The sequence below is a fragment of the Nomascus leucogenys genome, chromosome 9, assembly GCF_006542625.1.
Source record: "Nomascus leucogenys isolate Asia chromosome 9, Asia_NLE_v1, whole genome shotgun sequence".
Taxonomy (NCBI): Eukaryota; Metazoa; Chordata; class Mammalia; order Primates; family Hylobatidae; genus Nomascus; species Nomascus leucogenys.
Genome location: NC_044389.1, coordinates 32,869,146 through 32,882,738, shown reverse-complemented (window position 1 = coordinate 32,882,738; position 13,593 = coordinate 32,869,146). Strand labels below are relative to the sequence as shown.

Sequence of the window (13,593 nt, the reverse complement as noted above, 5' to 3'; positions counted from 1 at the left end):
AACAAAATGGAAATATTAATACAGAGAAAAACCTTAAAAAAACAAAAGTGATTCTGTAGCTGAAAAGCAAAACTAAAATGAAAAATCTACTAGAAAGATTTAAAGGCAGATTACAGCAGGCAAAAGAAAGAATCCATAAACCTGAAGATAGCACAGTAGAAACTATTTAATCTGAGGAACAGAAAGAAAGAAGTTTAAAGAAAACTGAACAGAGCCCCTTGATGGGACTTGTGGGGCACCATTAAGCAGGCCAACACACACACATTATGGAAGTCTAGAAAAAGAGTAGAGAAAGAAAGGTGCAAAGAGAATATTTGAATATATAATGGCTAAAAACCTCTCAAACTTGATGGAATACATGAATATAGACAACAAAGGGCCCAATGAACTCCAAGTAAGATGAACTCAAAGAGATCCACACCAAGACATATTATACTCTTGAATGCCAAAGACAGAGAGAGAATGTTGAAAACCGTAAGAGAGAGAGAGAAATCATTCATCACTTTACAAGGGATCTTCATAAGATTATAAGCAGATTTCTCATCAGAAACTGTGGAGTCCAGCAGGCAGTAGGTTGATATATTCAATGTTCTAAAAGAAAAAAAAATAACCAAGAATCCTATATTCAATAAAACTGTCCTTCTAAAGCAAGGATGAAATTAAGATATTTCCAGATAAACAAAAGCTGAGGGAGCTTTCCTGCAAGAAATGCTCAAGAGAGTCCTGCAGGGTGAAATAAAAGAACACTAGACAGTAACTTGAAGCCATATGTAGTAAAGATCTCAACAAAAATAAATATAATTCTAACGTCATAAAATAATAATAAAAGAAATATTTAAAAGCTATCATCATTGTAATGATTTATAACTGCACTTTTTTAAGATTTAAGAAATTAATATATGTTTTACAAGAATACTAGTCTAAAAGATAGTATTATTGTAACTTTGGTTGGTAACTCCACATTAAATTTTGTTTTCCACATAATTTAAGATATTAATGCATGTTAATTAATTATTAGTTTATATTTTGGGGAACACAATGTAATTCTGTGACATCAACAACCAAAAGGGGGAGACAGAGCTGTCAAAGAAGCAAAGTTTTTGTATGTGACTGAAATTAAGCTGGTATAAATCAACTTAGAGTGTTATAAACTTACAATGTTAAATGTAATCTTCATGATAATTGCAAGGAAAATAGCTACAGAATTTACACAAAAGGAAATGACAAAGGAATTTAAATGTTTTACCAAAAAATCAGTTAAACACAAAAGAAGACAATAATCATGGTAATGCAGAACAAAAGAGCTATAAAGTGTATAGAAAGCAAACAGCAGAATGACATTAGTTTCTTCTTAATAGTAAATTACTTTAACTGTAAATGGATTAAACTCTCCAATAAAAAGACAGAAATTGGCAGAATAAATTTTAAAGCAAGATCCAATTACATGCTGTCTGTAAGAGATTCACTTTAGAGTCAAAGACATAGACTGAAAGTGAATGGATGGAAAAAATAATCCCTGTAAATAGTAACCAAAAGAGAGCAGGGGTGCCTATAATGATATCAGACAAAATAGACTTTATTTAATTAATTTATTTTTATCCTACAAAAAATAGACTTCCCTCTCCTTCCAAAATAGACTTTAAATTTTAAAAAAAGTTTACAAGAGACAAAGAAGGACATTACTTTTTAATGCAACATTCAACATATCAAGATGTAACAACTATAAACATCCACACACCTAATGATAGGCCCTCAAAATGTATGAAGCAAAAATGGACAGAACTGAAAGAGAAAATAGACAATCCTAAAATAATCACTGGAGACTTCAATACCCCACTCTTAATAATGAATAGAATAGTAAGACAGAAGATAGGTAAGGAAATAGAGACTTAATACATTAAACTAGCTAGATCTAAAAGACGTATACAGGACACTGTACTCAACACCAGTAGCATACACATTCTTCTCAAGTGCACATGGAACATTTTCCAGGATAGATTGTATATTAGGCCAGAAATTCTCAACAGATTTTAAAAGATAGCATACAAAGTATCTTCTCTGACCACAAAAGGATGAAATTAGAAATAAATAACAGAAGTTAAAGTAGAAAATTCACAAAATTGTGGAAATTAACACAGTATTAAACAATGGATCAAAGAAAAAATTACAAGGGAAATTAGAAAATACTTAGAGATAAATGGAAATGAAAACATAACAAAACTTATGTGATAAAATAAAAGCAGTGATAAAATAAAAGCAGTGCTAATGGGAAAATTTATAGCTACAAATGTTTACATTTTAAAAAGAAAAATCTCAAATAACAAACTTTACAACTTAAGGCTCTAGAAAAAGAACAGCAAATCAAACCCAGAGCTAGCAGAAGAAAATAAATAATAAAGATTACAGCAAATAACAATGAAATAGAGAAAATCAATGAGATCACAAATTGGTCCTTTGAAAAAGTCAGCAAAATAAACCTTTAGTTAAGTGGATTAAGAAATAAGAAGACTGGCTGGGTGCAGTGGCTCACTCCTGTAATCCCAGCTACTCGAGAGGCTGAGGCAGGAGAATCACTTGAACCTGGGAGGCAGAGGTTGCAGTGAGCCGTGATCATGCCACTGCACTCTAGCCTAGGTGACAGAGCAAGACTCTGTCTCAGAAGAAAAAAAAGAAAAGAAAAAGAGAAGACTTAATAATTACTAAAAAAGACTATAAATCACTAAATTCAAAATGAGTCTGGGCATGATGGTTCATGCCTGTGATCCCAGAACTCTACAAAGCCAGGATGAGAGGATTGCTTAAGGCCACAAGTTCAAGACCAGCCTGGGCAACATAATGAGACCCAGTATCCACAAAAAATAAAAATAAAAAATCCATACAGGTGTCATGCACCTGTAGTTCTAGCTAATTGGGAAGCAGAGGCAGGAGGATTGCTTGAGCCCAGGAGTTTGAGGCTGTAAAGTAATTACATTAATTACATTAATGTAATGTAATGAGGCTGTAATGAGTTCTAGCTAATTGGGAAGCTGAGGCAGGGGGATTGCTGTAGCCCAGAAGTTTAAGGCTGTAATGAGGAGTTTGATATGCCACTGCACTCCAGCCTAGGTAACAGAGCAAGACCCTATCTTAAAATAATAATAATAATAAAATGAAAGTGGGGACATTACTATCAATTCTACAGAAATAATAAGGATTATAGAAGAGTACTCTGAACAATTGTACACCAACAACTTTGGTAGCCTAGATGAAATAGAAGGATTCCTAGAAACACAAAATCTACCAATGCTAAATTAAAAGATATAGAAAATTTGAGTAGAATGGAATACTATGCAGCCATAAAAAGGATGAGTTCATGTCCTTTGTAGGGACATGGATAAAGCTGGAAACCATCATTCTCAGCAAACTATTGCAAGGACAAAAAAACCAAACACCACATGTTCTCATTCATGGGTAGGAATTGAACAATGAGAATACTTGGACACGGGAAGGGGAACATCACACACCAGGGCCTGTCATGGGGTTGGGGGAGAGGGGAGGGATAGCATTAGGAGATATACCTAATGTAAATGACGAGTTAACAGATGCAGCACACTAACATGGCACATGTATACATATGTAACAAACCTGCATGTTGTGCACATGTACCCTAGAACTTAAAATATAATAATAAAAAAGAAAATCTGAGTAGACCTATAACTAGCAAAGAGATTAAAACAGTAATCTAAAATCTCCTGACAAAGAAAAGTCCTGGACCTGATGGTTTTACTGGTGAGTTATACCCCAAACACTTAAAGAAGAATTAATACTAATTCCTCTTAAACTTTTGCAAAAGATTGAAGAGGCAGGATCACTTTCTCACTCCTTCTTTGAGGCCAGCATTACCCTGATACTAAAGCCAAACAAAGCACTATAAGAAAATAAAGGTATAGGCCAATATTCCTGATGAACATTGATGCAAAAGTCTGCAATGAAATACTAGCAAACCACATTCAACAATATATTAAAAGGATTAAACACCATGACCAAAAGGGATTTTTTTTTCCTGGAATGCAAGGATGCCTCAATATACAAAAATGAATGAATGTAATATGCCACATTAACAGAATGAAAGAAGAAAACTACATAATCATCTCAATAGATGCAGAAAAAGCATTTGACAAAATACAACACCATTTGATGAAAAAAAAAATCCAACAAACTAGGATTAAGAAGAAACTATCTAAACATAATAAAAGCTACATATGAAAAACCCGCAGTGAACATCATACTCAATGATAAAAAACTGAAAGCTTTTCCTCTAAGATCAGGAATAGGAAATGCCTGATTTCACTACTTCTATTTCACACCATACTGGAAACTCTCACCAGAGCAATTCGGCCAAAAGAAGAAGGAAAAATAAGAGACATCTTAATTGGAAAGGAAAAGGTCAAATGATCTTCATTTGCAGATAATGTAGTATTTTGTAGAAAAATCCAAAGATTCCACACATAAAAAAACTGTTAGAACTAAGAAATCAATCCAGCAAAGTAGCTGGATACAAAGTCGACAAAAAAAAAAAAAAAAAAAAAAAAAAAAAATCAGTTGCACTTCCATACACTTACAATGAACAATCTGAAAGGAAAATTATAGGAACAATTTCATTAAACAATAGCATTAAAAAGAATAAAATACTTAGGAATTCACTTAAGGAGGTGAAAGACTTTCACAATAAAAACTACAAAACATTGCTGAAAAAAATTAAAGAAGACATAAACGCCTCCCATGTTTGTTTATGGATTGGAAAACTTAATGTTGTTAACATGCCAATACAACCCAAAACAATCTACAGATTCATGCAATCTCTATCAAAATCCCAATGACATCTTTTGCAGAAATAGAAACGTCAATCCTAAAATTTCCAAGGAACTCCAAACAGCCATAACAATTTTGAAAAAAATTTCAAAAAAGCTGGAGGACTCACCTTCTGATTTCAAAACTTACTACAAGTTTATTGCAATCAAAACAGTGTGGTGGCATAAATGCAGACATATGGAAAGATGGAATAGAATAAAAAGCCCGGAAATAAACCCTCACATATATGGTAAAATGATTTTTGACAAGGGTGCCAAGACCATTCAATGGGGAAAGGACCATCTTTTCAACAAACGGTCCTGGGTAACTGGATGTCCACATGTGAAATAATGAAATTGGACCCTTACATATCACCATATATGAAAATTTACTCAAAATGGATTGAAGACCTAAATTTAAGGCATAAAACTATAAAACTTATGAAAAAACATACGGAGGGCAAAATCTTCACAACATTGGATTTGGCAGTGATGTCTTGGATATGACAGGAAAGGAAGAAGCAACAACAAAGAATTGGGCTTCAAAAAAATTAAAAAATTTGTGCATCAAAAGATACTATCAAAAGTAAAAAGGCAGCCTAAAGAATGGAAGAAAATACTTCAAAATCATATATCTGAGAAAGGATTGATATCCAGATTATATGGAGAACACCTAAAACTCAACAACAACAACAAAGAGCAACATGATTCAAAAATAGGGAAAAAATTAAACAAAACATTCCTCCAAAGAAGATATACAGATAGCCAATAGCACATGAAAAGATGCTCTACATGACTAATCATTAGGGAAACACAAATAAAAACTATAATGAGATACCATCACACACCCATTGTGTACCAAAAAAAACAAGATAAGAAGCATTGGTGAGGATGTGGAGAAATTGGAACTCTTTTGCATTTGTTGGTGGGACTGTAAAATGGTACAAACTGGAAAATAGCATGGAGGTTTCTCAAAAACTAAAAATAGAATTACCATATGGTCCAGCAATTTAACTTCTGAGTATATACTCAAAAGAATTGAAAGCAGGGTCTGGAGAGATGTTTGTACATCCATTTCCATAGGAGCATTATTTGCAATAGTTAAGTGTGGAAACAGTCCAAGAAACCATCAATGGATGAACGGATAAGCAAAATGTGAGATATATATAGATAGATAGATAGATATGCAATGGAATATTATTCAGCCATAAAAAGGAAATTATGACAGACTTCCACATGAATAAAACCTGAAGACATGCAAATTGAAGTAAGCCAGTCACAGAAGGACAAATACCGTATGATTTCACTTATATGAGGTACTTAGGATAGTCAAAGTCATAGAGAAAGGAAGTAGAATGGTGGTCGTCAAGAGGTGGGAGGAGCGGGGAAATAGGGAGTTACTGTTTAATGAATAAAGAGTTTCAGTTTTGCAAGATGAAAAGAATTTTGGAGGTGGATGATCATGATGGTTGTACAAAATTATTAATACATTTAATGCCACTAAACCATACATTTAAAAATAGTTAAGATGGTAAACATTATGTTATATGTACTCTCCCACAATAAAAATATTGGAAAAAATGTATTTCAGATCATATTACTCCTTTTCTCACTGTCTGCACTGCTTCTCAACACCCCCAATACTACCAATGACTCCTGTGTCAGTGAGAAATTCAACACCCCTACAGTGACCTTCAAGATCCTAGAGAACTGGCCCCATTTCCTCTCTTACCTCGTCTCCTTCTACTTCCCTCCCCTCACTCATTCCATTCCAGTCACATTGGCCTCCTTGCAGTTCCTCAAACATGCTGGACACATTTCCACTTAAAGGCTTTGCACTGGCTTTTTCCTCTACCAGGAATGCTCTTTCCCTAGATACTCACATGGCTCCCTCTCTCACCTCCTCAACTCTTTGTACAAATCTTGTCTCCTCTTTGAAGCACTACCAGTTTATTTTATCTTGCTCCACTTTTTTTTCTATTCTGATTATAACCTTCAACCTCACTAGATAATGTACTTATTTATTATGCTTATCGTGTGCCTGTCTCCTTCACAAGCATATAGACTCCTTGGAGGCAGGGATTTTTTGTTCTGTTTGCTGATGTATATCAAGCACCTATATTGGTACCTGATACTTGGTAGGCATTTAATAAACATGTATTGAAAGAATGAATGAATAAAATTTTTACCTAAAGTTGAATTAGTAACTTTTGGCTCACTAGCCAAAGGAAACTGAATATGTTTCACCCCAGGCAAACTGAATATGTTTCACCCAGGAGCATTCACAGAGCAAAATGTTGTAAGAAATCACCTGCTATATTCAACTAACGCCCTTCAATATATGTATATAGGTAAAGTTGGATTAAAATGCACACTAAGGGCAAAGTCCCTGTCAGGTTGAGACTGTAGAAAGGAAGGGGCTTTGGTTGGAGGGTGTTTATGTGAATTGTGTGCATGCTTGTGGGTCCCTCCCATGAACCTTAACACATGTCACCAGATGGTGCCTAGCTTCAAAAGTACCACATAATCCAGACCCTGCTCATCTAACTGGTCACAATTTGTCCTCACCACACTAAACAAATGGGGGTCTGGCAGTGTGCAAGGTTGGGAGAGGGGCCAGGGGAAAAGTTCATTCTCTCTCTCTTACGGTGGAATTTTCCTGGCAGCCAAGATGATGAGATGGAAAAAGGCAGACCAGTGGCTACTCCAGAAATGCATTGGTGGGGTCAGAGGGATGTGGCGCTTCTATTCCTACCTCGCAGGCAGTGCAGGTGGGTTCTTGGGGTTGTTCCTGGGGCTTTTGCAAGTTCCTAATGGTTTTCAGTTTGCCCTAAGCCCCATTTAACAGTTATGTGTGTCTGTGGTGAATATAAAAATGTTTAATAATGAGATTTGGATAAAAATCTTTGAAAACTGAGGTCCATAGCTTAGGTTAAGGGAAAAGTAGTCAGAGTCCCTTTTACTCATTTATTCATTCGTTCAACAATGTCATTGAGCACCACTATGTGGCAGCCACTGTGCTGGTAGGTTGAGTTACAAAGGTGAACAAGAGCCATAAGTCCCTGCTTCACAAAGCTGCCATTTTGGTGGGGAGACAGACAAGGAACATGTAAACAAATCCCTGTAGTGGGAGTGATGGGAACACTGGCTTCTGTTCTATTGGGTCCATAGTTACTGGGTTCTGGGAGGCTGGTAGCTGGTCCTGGCTGACACTCCAGCTTAACAACATTAAGTTTCACCCAGGCCCTAGCCCTAATTTTAAGGGTGAAATCCTGGATCTCCAGGGAGCAGGTAGGGAAGAACTAGATGGACTACATCTTTCACTTTGCCACTCAGCGTTCAGGCTTGGCCAAGTTTTAACAAAAGGGAATGTAATCTTTGGCATCTTTTGGCTCCAGTGTCCTTCTGCAGGACATTCTCAATCCATGATCTAGGAAATGTGGTTTTTCCCCCAATCTTCACTTTTTTGGACAAAATTTAATTATTTCATAATCCACCCCCAGAGTTTTGCAGTTTTCCCTACAGTGATGGTTTATCTAACACCAGCAACAAAAAGTCAAAGGATTCCCACGCATTAAGCCTCTTCTCCCCATGCCTCCAATTCTCCCCCACAGTAGAACTTTTCTAGAGATGATACCTTGAACCAATCACCAGGAATGATGGTGAAAAAAAAAAAAAAAAAAAAAAAAAAAAAAAAATGATGGTTGATGCAGTGGAACAGGCTGGTGGGGGATGTCAGCGATTCACCCAGCTGCAACCACCAAAGGGGCAAAACTAGGGTATAGCTCTGTACCTCTTCTGTCTCACCCGTAGGTGAAGAATTGGTGGATTTCTGGATCCTTGCTGAGAAGATCCTGAGCATAGATGAGATGGACCTGGAAGTGAGAGACTACTACCTGTCCCTCCTCCTCATGCTGAGGGCCACTCATCTGCAGGAGGGCTCCAGGGTGGTAACCCTCTGTAACATGAACATCAGTAAGAATTATAAAGCATATTTTTGGGGGGATGCAACAAAAAAGTAAATCCAGTGTCTGATAATCCTCAGTCTCCTTCTTTGCAGGAAACCCCACCTTCTTTCCATCTTCTATGTATCAGAGAGGCTAGTAGCAACCCCAACCCATAACCAGGAAAGTATTGAAAGACACAGTTGTCCTTAAGCTGGCACTTGCCTCTCTCTGAGATACTACCTGCCCATGAAGTCTGGCTGGAAGGAGGGAGGAGGAATTGGGGCAGGATACTTGAAAGGCACCTGTAACATTTAAGTATATGTACTTTTGTAATTTTATTTTTTTAATTGGAATTCTCTAGAACAAACTACAGCCCACCAGCCAAATGCACTGTATGTGGCCTGTGAGCTAAGACCGTTTTTACATTTTCATAGGGCTAATTTTATGTGATTTACAAAGCCAAAATATTTACCATCTGGCCCTTCACATAAAAACTTGCCAACTTCTTCTCTAGAACGTAAGATTTATTTATATTTGTTTGTTCATTGATTAGATGATGAGGCATTCCTAACTCAAATACAAATGTGCTCCAAAAGATGTGCTGTTTGGGATTAGTCACACTCCTCTCTACTCACATAGGTAATTGAGAATTAACGACATTAAAATCAGGGCTAGTTCTACTTATCCAGTCCAAACCTCTTCATCAAAAATCCTGTTCAGACGTAGATGTCTCTTGTTCTTAATCGTTTTTCTTGTGCTTTTGCTTTTCTTTAAAATAACATTTAATAATCTAAAAAGTAACTAGAGGAATCCCATAACATGGCTTATTTCTATGGAGAATAAGATAAAGGGATCACTGTGTGCTGAGAAAACCATAAAAATATGTCAACTCTATATTTAAACTATTCATACTCCAGGATTGTGTGAGGAACTAATAAAATGCTATACTCAAAGACATTTGAAAAAATTTAAAAACCTCTCTAACACCATCATCACTGCCATCATCACATCATTTTCACCCATCATTTCTCTGTTTTATTTCCAGAGTCCCTCCTGAACATCTCCATCTGGCATCCCAACCAGTCAACCACTAGGAGGGAGATCCTGAGCCACATGCAGAAAGTGGCTCTGTTCAAACTCCAGAGCTACTGGCTTCCCAACTTTTACACCCACACCAAGACGACCGTGGACAAGGAGGAAGCATGCCATGGTCTGATGCAAGAGTACGAGACTCGCTTACACAGCATGTGCTACACCCACGTAGGAGGGCTCCCTCTGAACATGAGCATCAAGAAGTGCCACCACTTTCAGAAACGGTACTCAAGCAGGAAAGCCAAGAGGAAGATGTGGCAATTGGTAGATCCTGACTCTTGGTCTCTGGAAATGGACCTCAAGCCAGATGCTATTGGTATGCCCCTACAGGAGACATGCCCTCAAGAGAAGGTGGTTATACAAATGCCTTCCCTGAAAATGGCTTCTTCAAAGGAAACAAGAATCAGTTCCCTGGAAAAGGAGATGCATTATGCAAAAAAATCCAGCATGAAGAATAAAGCCAAGAGCCACCTCCACATGGAAGGCCTCTTTGAGACAAAGATCTCTACCCACCTGAGGACTGTCACCCCCATCGTCAATCACTCCTCCAAGATGACAATTCAGAAGGCCATCAGGCAAAGCTTCTCCTTAGGATACATCCACTTGGCCTTGTGTGCTGATGCCTGTGCAGGGAACCCTTTCCGGAACTACCTGAAGAAGCTGAATTTGAAAGTGGAGATCCAACTTCTTGACCTCTGGCAGGACCTGCAGCATTTCCTCAGTGTTCTTGTGAATAACAAAAAGAATGGGAATGCAATCTTTCGTCACTTGCTGGGTGACAGAATCTGCGAGCTCTACCTAAATGAGCAGATTGGTCCATGCTTACCACTCAAATCCCAAACCATTCAGGGCCTGAAGAAACTATTGCCTTCTGGAGATGTGATCCCCTGGATTCCCAAAGCCCAGAAGGAGATTGGCAAGGTAGGCCATGCCTCACAGAAATGAGTTAGTATCTGGCAAATTAGGTCAAAACTGACTAAAAATCCCATCTGGTCACCTATACTGGCTAAGTGACTATATAATTACCCACATAAACCTTTACATATTGAAGAGTTGGTTGATCTGTTAAGGCAGGGGTCCCCAGCCCCTGGGCCACAAATCTATATCAGTCCATGGCCTGGTAGGAACTGGGCCGCACAGCAGAAAGTGAGCAGCGGGTAAGGAAGCATTACTGCCTGAGCTCCATCTTCTGTCAGATCAGTGGCAGCATTAGAGTGCAAACGGTATTATGAACTGTGAATATGAGGGATCTGGGTTGCACCCTTCTTATGAGAATCTAATGCCTGATTATCTGAGGTGGAACAGTTTCATTCTGAAATCATCCCCCCAGCCCCAAGTTCATGGAAAAAACTGTCTTGCACAAAACTGATCCCTGTGCCAAAAAGGTTGGTGACCGCTGTCTTAAGGCACAAATTTTGCAACGTCTCCCAAATCAGCCAAAAACTCTAAAGTACAATGGAGGTGGGGAGTGGTTGATGTCCATTCCTTCTTCACTTTCTTGTTATATGAAGCCTCCCCAAACCATGAACCTCAGAGTATTCTATGAGGAAACTTTTAAATTTCTGTTATAAACATTATGTATTGAAAAGCAAGGTCTCCTTTTACTAGACTAGCCATCAAGGAAATGTTCAATTAGAATGAGTTTATTTTTATCTCAAAACATTAGATAAAAGCAAGAGAATACTCTTAAGACTCACAGGGAGTGATGCCCATCATATAGCTATTGTATTATCAAGTTCTTAGCAGAAAGCAAATGGTAAAGTCAAGTTGGGTAACAGATGAGAGACAAATAAGAGGGACTACTCATAAAGGAATGGGTGGTGCAGTGGGGAAACCACAGAGATAGTGTCATACCATAAGGTCAGTAAGGGCAGGGCACCTTTGTCATTCCTAGGTATGAAAAACTGAGGACAGGAAGCAATTACTAGAACCAGGAGAGAAATAGCTGTATGGAGTGGGACACTTACTTGGCAGAAGCTGTTATCATCAGTTGAGGGATATAACTAGTTCACAGTGATCTAGGTCGGAGGGATTGGAGAAATAGATACCCTAAGCTCACTCTGCTCCTGATTTCCCATCTCCTACCAGGACACCTCTTCTGATAAGCCCAAACAGAGGACAAGGGGACTGATTGATGTGGCTCATACAGGTTAATCTTCCAAGGCACAAACAGGGTGAAGAATAGTAGAAAGTAGATCTGGAGGAGCAAATAGATAAAAATCATCAAATTATTTAGTGCATTGTAACGTATTTACCTTGTAAAGCATGTTCACACACATTGTCTCCTTTACGCTTCTTATCACTCCCAAGAGACAGAGTAGTTTTGTTGCTTCTCTTGTATAGATAAGGGAAGTGAGTCACACAGAGAGTAAGTGAATTAGCCCAAAGCCATGCAGCTAGCTAGTAGATAATCCAGGATCAGAATCCTGGAGTTTTTGGCTCTAAGTCTGGCATGATTTCCAGTATATCATAATTATCCAGGGTTGTACAGTGAGGTAATTTCAGAATAGATCAGTCTAATGGATCCACAGCCAAAGTGCTCCTTTGCTCAATTTTTGATTAATTAAAGCACAGTGGTCTTTCTGCATTTTGTGGAGGCATTTTAGGACAGAGATTCAGACTGGGACTGTGCTTTCTGGATCAGCAGATTCTCACAGCAAATACTTCTGCTTGGGGCTTGGTGCAAAGATACTGAAGATATTTGTATGTGGAGAAGACTGGCCTATCACAGTTACTCAGACTAAACATTTTTATATAATTCTTGACTCACCTCTTTGTCTTACACCCATGTCTAGTCTATTGGCAAACCCTGTTGGCACTACCTTAAGAAATCCAGAAGTGACCACTCCTTTCCACCGTTGTTACAACCACTCTCACCCAAGCCCTGTCCTCTTACCTATAATATTGCCATTGTCTTCTAACTGATGCCTCGGTGTCTACCCTTGCCCCTCATCAACGCATTTACATGCCAACCACAGTGATTCTGTCAAAACATAGTGTAATTTAACTGAAAATAAATAAAAGGAAATGAGTGAGGACCTTGAAAACAGATGGCTGTCTCAATGAAGATTTTTACTTTCAGTAAAAATTTTACTTTCAGTAAAATCCAAAGTCCCTAATAAATCTAGCAAGGCCCTACATGATCTGCATGCCACCTCTCCTCTCTGGCTTTATCTACTATTCCACCCCCACCCCATGTTCATCATCAACTGTGCCAGGCACAGTACCAGCTTGGCTGTGCTCTGTAACATACAGATACCTGTATGGCTTAGTCTCTCACTCTCTCAGGTCTCCATTAAAGAGTCACCTTTTCAGTGAGGACTTCCTTGGCCATTTGATATAAAATTTCAACCAGATCCCCATTTTATTTTTCTCCTTAGCACGTATCACTAAATACATACATACTCAGAGTGACATCAGCAATATGGTGAAATAGGAGGTCCCCAGCTTTTGTTCACCCATAGAAACATGGACTTGCCAACTATCCACAGACAAAAGTGCCTTTTGATGAGCTTCGGGACCCATGTCAGAGGTTCCACCACCCCAGTGGAGTTCAAGACCAAGGAAAGCTGCTTTGAAAAGGCAGTCTCATGCCTCCAGTAGCAGGCCTGTCAATCAGGATCCTGGCTGCAGATCCAGAATCAGCCTCATCTCCTGTGGACTCAGCTCCAGCATCATTTGTCCATAATTTTGCCACCAGACTCACCCTCCCATGGTCTTAGCAG

At 38.3% G+C, this 13,593-nt stretch overlaps 1 protein-coding gene across 1 annotated transcript in view; it reads left to right on the top strand.

Annotated features, from left to right (window-relative positions):
• The window catches only part of RGSL1 (regulator of G protein signaling like 1), a 112,673-nt gene that overhangs the window by 11,363 nt on the left and 87,717 nt on the right, over window positions 1-13,593 (top strand). Inside the window, exons 5-7 of the mRNA XM_030818424.1 lie at window positions 7,496-7,600; window positions 8,643-8,804; window positions 9,822-10,789. Coding sequence (XP_030674284.1) covers window positions 7,496-7,600; window positions 8,643-8,804; window positions 9,822-10,789 — 1,235 coding nt within the window. The remainder of the gene's footprint in view (window positions 1-7,495; window positions 7,601-8,642; window positions 8,805-9,821; window positions 10,790-13,593) is intronic.